This window comes from Sceloporus undulatus, chromosome 2, assembly GCF_019175285.1.
Source record: "Sceloporus undulatus isolate JIND9_A2432 ecotype Alabama chromosome 2, SceUnd_v1.1, whole genome shotgun sequence".
NCBI lineage: Eukaryota > Metazoa > Chordata > Lepidosauria > Squamata > Phrynosomatidae > Sceloporus > Sceloporus undulatus.
Window position 1 is genome coordinate 2576042 of NC_056523.1, and position 7231 is coordinate 2583272.

The following is a 7231-nucleotide window of genomic DNA, read 5'->3' on the forward strand; positions in this document are numbered from 1 at the left end:
TGTTGAGGTGGAATCTCTTTTCCTGGAGCTTGCATCCATTGTTCTGGATTCTAGTCTCTGGAGCAGCAGGAAACAAGCTTGCTCCCTCCTCAATATGAAATCCTTTCAAATATTTAAACAGGGCTATCATATCACCTCTTAACCTTCTTTTCTCCAGGCTAAACAGCTCCCTAAGGTGTTCCTCATAGGGCATGGTTTCCAGACCCTTCACCATTTTAGTTGCCCTCCTTTAAACATGCTCAAGTTTCTCAATGTCCTTTTTGAATTGTGGTGCCTAGAAGTGGACACAATATTCCAGGTGGGGCCTGACCAGAGCAGAATGGAGTGGCACTATTACTTCCCTTGATCTAGACCAGTGGTGGAGAACCTATGGCACGAGTGCCAGAGGTGGCACTCAGAGCCCTTTCTGTGGGCACAGATGCCATCACCCCAGCACAGAGTTTGCCAGAGTTTGTTACTAGAAAGCCAGAGGGACATGGCACTTTGAGATAAATAGTGGCTTTTGGGTTGCAGTTTAGGCACTCGGTCTCTAAAACATTCGCCATCACTGATCTAGACACTATACTTTTTTTGATGCATCCTAAAATTGCATTGGCCTTTTTTAGGCTGCATCAATAAAAGTATTGTCTAGATCAAGGGAAGTAATAGTGCCACTCTATTCTGCTCTGGTCAGGCCCCACCTGGAATATTGAGAAAGGCAGGATAATAAATATACAGTATAAATAAGAAAGGCTGAGCAAGGGGACTGGCTTGATTGAGGAAGTCATGCAAGAGCTTTGTGGCTGAGCTTGAACAACCATTTTAGTGAAGGCAATGCTTCAGAAAAAAACTGAGACAGGGTTGAGCAACTTTTTAGGTTTTGGGAAGGGGACACACTGGACCTCCAAGAGATCCCACTGGGACCTCCACCTATTGTACCGCTGGAGAAAAAGGAAAATGTTTTGCTTCTAAATATCCAACCTCCCTTAGGGAAAGTAGGGGCAATTTTACTACTGTTAGACCCTCTCTGAGCCATTCTAGGGCCAGGAGAGGCCTTCTTTCCAAGAGTGTTGGAAGCCTGTCCAGGGTCTAGAAGGACTAAAAGAGGAGCCAAAAACTTAGAAAAAATGTTTAGAAATGTGTTGAAGGGGATTTGGGGGTAAAAAGCATTAACTGCCATGATTCCTTCCTATGAAATCCTAGGATTGGCAGTTTTAGGAATGAGTATTGACAATTCTCAAGTGGAGAGATCTAGTGCCTCACTAAACTACAAATCCCAAAATTCCACAGGATGCTGCCATGATGTTAAAGTAGAATGAAAGGAACCTCCATAAAAAGGGCAATGGCTTTAGATTCCTTACCCAGGGAGAACACATTCTCATAGTTTTCTACCATCACAACCCAGTACAAAGATTGTTGGTTCTCATCCAGCAAGTTCCATTCCTCCTTTGTGAAATACACAGCTACATCCTCAAAGGTTACCTGCAAGATAAAATAGTCCTCATCCAAAGAGAAACTGATCAGATGTGGGGGGAAACACATGGTGCCTCCCCAACAGGGTTTGATCGCTTTAGAATAAAGAGATGCTTTTAAATATTCCCCCATGTCTTTTCTTTAACTCGTTCCATATTGAAGAATAGCATATCAGGAAGATAAAAAAGTTACACCTGGTTCCTTTCTCTTGTGAAGGGAGATTTTGTTTTAATATGTGGTAGATTTCCCACATAGATCCTCCCAATCTGTATTAATAGCTGGAATATTTCCAGGGCAGCCTTGACCAATCTAGTGTTTTGCTGATGTTTTGAATTTTTATTCCTGATATTTCCAGCTTTCTGGACACTTTAGATAAATTATCTTGACACCTAAAGTAGAGAATATCACAAGGTTCACGTACCACCCCTGGCAGTTAAAATAAAAGAATAATTACTGCCTTTCATGATAGTTCAAGACCGCTTACCAGACTCATCTGCCTCCCTCCACTAAAGCGGTGGCACAGATCTTGCCTAAAAGTAATGACTTCAATGCTAACACAGGGACAGAACATCTATTAATTACCTGCATCTTGAAGAATAGTGCATTAGGAAGAACACAAAATAATAAACCAACTCTCTGATGAACTAGCTTTCTTACAGGAAAGGAGATTTTATATAGCACATGGGAGTTTTCCCATATATGTCTTCCCAACATTCACTACTAACTTGCATGCATCTAGGGCAAACTTGCTCAATCTTGTGTCCTACAGATGCTTTTAATTTACGCTATCTTTAATTCCCGTTGGTTCATAAGTAGAAATATTTGTCAAATAAGCAGAGAACAACACAAGGATCTCTTCCCATTCCTCACAATAAAAACCCCCAAGAACAGCTAATTCAAAATTGCTATTTCTCATCAGCCTCAAAATCAGTGACCAGAGTCTGCTGCCACCCACCACCACAGTGAGGGCACCAATCCCGGCTAAGAGTTGGAAGATTTTTGCATTCTCTTTCCCCTTCTTAGGAATTTCTTGCATGAAAACTCCCCCCTTCATTCAAACTAACCATGTGTCTTAGATCACTCTCTCTTTGGGAACTAACAGACATTCTCTCAAAGATATTTATTTATTTATTTATTTATTTATTTATTTATTTATTTATTTATTTAATATGTCGCCTTTCTCCCTAAGGCGGCTCACAGATAAAACATTTAAAATCTCAATAAAATTAAAAACATCTACATCCAGTATAAATTCACATAAAGTATACAAAAGTTAAAAACAAACTAAAACTTTACCAGTTCCATAAAAACTGCCATGCTATGCATTATATACCAAATGCCAGACTGCATAAAAACATTTTTACGTGCTGGTGAAAGGCCAGCAGGGAGAGTGCCAGCCTTGCTTCTTGTGGAAGGGCATTCCAGAGGGTGGGAGCAGCCACCAAGAAGACTCTCTCTCGTGTGCTCACCAGGCGACTCTGTGATCTTGGCAAGACAGAGACAAAGCCTTTTCTTGCAGATCTTAGAACCCTCCAGATTCATATGGCGAAATGTGGACTCTCAAATAGTCTGGACGTAAGCTGTGAAGGACTTTATAGGTCATGAAATAAATCATGCCCAGAAATGAACTGGTAGCCAGTTAAGCTGTTTCAATATGGGAATTATATGCTCCCTTTAACTGGCCCTGGTCAGCATTCTGAACCTACTGAAGTTTCCGGACAGTTTCCAAAGGCAGCCTCATGTAGAGTGTGTTGCAGTAGTCCAAATGGTATGTAATCAAGGCATGTGTCACCATAGCCAAATCTGACATCTCAAGGAATGAGGACAGCTGGCGCACAAGTTTAACCTGTGCAAAATGCACTCCTAGTCACTGCTGAAACATGGGCATCCCGGCTCAGAGTGGAGTCCAGGAACATACCCAAGCTGCAAGCCTGAGATTGCAGGGGGAGTGAAACCCCATCCAGCACAGGCAAAGTCCCAATTCCCTGATTTGCCTTTCGGCTGACCAGAAGCATCTCTGTCTTGTCTGAATTAAGTTTCAATTTATTTGCCATCATCCAGTCCATTACTGACAGCAGATACTGGTTCAGTATGGAGACAGTTTTCTTGGAATCAGATGGGAAGGAGAGATAGAGTTGGGTGTCATCTGCATAATGGTAACAGGGCACCCAAAAACTCTGGATGACATCTTCCAGCAGTTTCATGTAGATGTTGAATAATACTGGGGACAGAACAGAACCCTGAGGGACCCCCATAGTCCAATGGCCAAGGAGTCGAGCAGGAGTCCTGCAACACCGCATTGTGAGTTCGGCCCTCCAAGAAAGACCGGAGCCACTGCTTAACAGTGTCCCAACTCCCATCCTAGAAAGGCAACCCAGAAGGATACCATGGTCAATGGTTTCGAATGTCACTGAGAAATCCAGCAGGACCAACAGGGACATACTCCCTCTGTCCAGTTCTGTCCAGTGTGACCAAAGCTGTCTCCGTCCCATAGCCAGGTCTGAAGCCAGATTGAAATGGATCTAGATAATCCATTTCATCCAGAAACCCCTAAAGCTGGCACGCCATCAGATTTTCAACTGAACTTTTGTGTTTGGATCTTCCTGCTCTCTCAACTTTCTTTGGAAAGATGATGAGATAAATATTTCTTTTACCTGAACTTGCTAGATTAGGATGTAGCTTCTGTGTAAATATAGATTAAAGTCATTAGTAAACTTTTGTTTTAAACTACAAACTGTTTGTCGTTTTTTGGAATCAGTCTTAGGAAAGCATAGATAGACAAGAGCACATGTCTACTATTCTGCTAATTTTAAAGTTAGACCCTAACAAGTTTGGCTTTGACAATTTTGATATTTAAATATTTTTGTTTTCTTACTAAAGGCTTAAGTCTTAAGAAACTTAAACTACCCCACAAAAAGCCATGGATTTAATGTTAACACAGGAATACAGTAAGTCCTGTGTACAAACCAGAAGAGTCTCTGAAGCCTAGTCCCATCACTCCAGCTCTGATTTGCTGGGTGGGAAGAAAGGAACGATAAGATGGCAGAAAACCCCAATCAACTGAGACACTGCAGGACATAGGATGGCATCTGGCCACCATTATATCCCAGACTAAAAACCAAGGATCCAATTCATTGGAGGGAGAATTGAACAACACTCTATGAGGAGCAAATTCCTATGCCCTCAGTATCATCCGCTTGGGACCCTCTGTTGGAGATCCCTCCCAATGGCTCCATAGCAAAGGAGGAGGTGGTGAAGACTAACCTGTTCCAAAGGCATCTTTCTTGTAGTTTCTTCCATGGAGGAAGAATCCAATGGAGACTCTCCTCTCCCTGTTTCGAGACCAGGCAGGCCTATCCTGGAACTCTGACCACCTGCAGAAGAAACAAAAGAAACTGTTTCACATGTGCACACATTTATGCTGTCTTCCATGAACCACAAAAAGACAATTAATGGGTCTGAAAGCAAATCAAGCCTGAATTTTCCCTAAAAGACATATGATAAATTGCAGGGCTGTTAGACGCGATCATCAGGTGACATGATTAACTGGAAAAAGGCAAGTGAATTCAGTAAAATGAAAGGAAGGGAAAGAACAAATTACAGGTGGACTGACTCAAGTAAGCCAAAATACTGAGCCTGCAAGAACTGTTTGAACCTGTTAACAAGAGGGTCTCTCAGAGGTCATTCACTCTGCCTAAGGCAGAAAACAACCTGTCATTAATGAACAAAAACAGAAAGCTCTTCTGTTGGATTCCTTCTTTTTCAGGGGGAAAAAAACTAATCCTCTCTCCATGCTAGCAGGATTATGCATAAAATTTAGCCCTCAGGCTGGTGTGGGAATCATGTAACCCTCTATGTGTTGGCAGACTACAACTCCCAGCGCCCATCACTTATTGGTTATGCTGCCCAAGAGGCTGATGAGAGTTGCAGTTCATCAACATCTGGAGGGCCACAGGACATTCACCCAAAGTTTAAAAAAAACCAAAACTATGAAATGAAGAAAACAGAGGCAGAGCTCCCCTCCCTACAGGTTTCAGAGGTTGCCTGGGGCAAAGATAGTGAAAAGAGCTTCAACACCAGAGTTGGTCTTCTTTTAGCTCAAAGGATCCATAGGTATTTATACACACCCTTCCAGAATCATAGACAGAGAAGTCGTGTCTGTGTCAGAGAGAGAGAGAGAGAGAGGATTAAAATTATTCAATTAAAACAAATAAGGATTGGATGTAGACTGGCTTCTCTGCACTGGCCAGGGTACTCTGTATCCTGGCCTTGGCTCTGGCCCGACCTCCCTGCATTACCTGACCCTCCTTTTCCATGGACTGGTGCCTGTCTGCATGGAGATCCCATTGAGCTGCTCAGGGTATCCAGTGAGACCATGTGTTACTTACTTATAGGTGAAATCGAGGGGGCCACAAACAATTCCAGGGCTGGGTGCCATGCTCTGACCTCAGAATGAGCAACATGGATCAATAAAATATAGAGGATGTGCTTATCAAAATTTCATTCATCACCAAATTAGAGGGAGTAAGTAATACCCCAGAGGACAGGATCAAAATTCAAAATGACCTTGATAGACTAAAAAGCTGAGCCAAATCTAGCAAAATGAATTTAAGCAGGGAGAAATGTAAAATGCTTCACTTAGGGAGAAAAATGTAATGCCCCAATATAGTATGGGGGACACCTGGCTTGACAACAGTGTACATGAAAGGGGTCTAATCCTAATAGGCCACATTTCTTTGGGAATTGCTGTGAAGGGTCTCCTTTTGAGGGTAGAGCGTGGGCTGGCATATTTTGGACTACAGCTCCCAGACTCTCTCAGCCAGTATGGCCACTTAGGATTCTTGGAGATGTAGTGGAAAAAAAGGAACTTTTCCAACCTCTGGCATAGGTTGCATCTTAAATTTTTATGAAAGTGCCAATGTTTTATTCATCCAGGGTCCATTTTAGTTTTAGTAACTTTTTTTGGACTACAACTTGAGTCAACAGTGTGATGAGGCAGCTAAAAAAAGCCAATGGGATTCTAGGCTAAACAATAGAAATAAAGTGTCTAGATCAGTGGTTCCCAACCTTCCTAATGCCGCGACCCTTTAATACACTTCCTCATGTTGTGGTGACTCAAACCCATGAAATTATTTTTGTTGCTACTTCATAACTGTAATTAAATAGATGTTTTCCAATTGTCTTAGGTGACCCCCATGAAAGGGTCATTCAATCCCCAAAGGGTTCTCGACCCACAGGTTGGGAACCACTGGTTTAGATCAAGGGAAGTAATAGTGCTATTCTATTCTGCTTTGGTCAGGCCTCACCTGGAACACTGTGTTCAGTTTTGGGCACCACAATTCAAAAAGGATCATAGGCCCAGGGCAGACGGGGAGGAAGCACCGTCCTTGGGCCAATTCTAGGGTTCCAGAGCATGCACCAAACACATGCTCTGGATCCCTAGGACGTACGGGATCCTCCATCATAAGTGTGCAGTGTTCAGACGTCGCTGCATGTTGCTTACGTCACTGATGCACCAACTGTGAGGTGCACCAGGTACCTTAAAAAGAACCCAGTTTTTCCTGATTCTTTTTACTGCGGAGGGATGCTGCACAGTTTGGCTGCTGTGGCATCCCTCCGTAAGAAAAATGGACTCCTCCAGCCTGCTCTTTCAGAGTGGTATGTACCATGCCACAGAATCATAGAGTTGGAAGATATCCCCAAAGGCCATCCAGTCCAATCACCTGCCATGCAGGAACTCACAATCAAAGCATCCCCGATAGATGGCCATCCAGCCTCT

General features: G+C 42.9%; 1 protein-coding gene and 1 pseudogene across 3 annotated transcripts in view; one reads left to right on the plus strand and one right to left on the minus strand.

Annotated features, from left to right (window-relative positions):
* LOC121923054 overlaps positions 1-7231 on the plus strand; it is a 173083-nt pseudogene that overhangs the window by 82119 nt on the left and 83733 nt on the right.
* The window catches only part of LOC121923045 (zinc finger protein 554-like), a 36027-nt gene that overhangs the window by 2986 nt on the left and 25810 nt on the right, over positions 1-7231 (minus strand). For 2 of the 3 annotated variants that reach the window (XM_042453168.1, XM_042453166.1), the window contains exons 1-2: positions 4717-4985; positions 1341-1461 (exon numbers count right to left, since the gene is read on the minus strand). In XM_042453168.1, coding sequence (XP_042309102.1) covers positions 1341-1461; positions 4717-4884 — 289 coding nt within the window. In that variant the 5' untranslated portion in view covers positions 4885-4985. Of the gene's footprint in view, positions 1-1340; positions 1462-4716; positions 4986-7231 lie in introns of those variants that run through there. The other variant, XM_042453167.1, reaches the window with a different exon arrangement.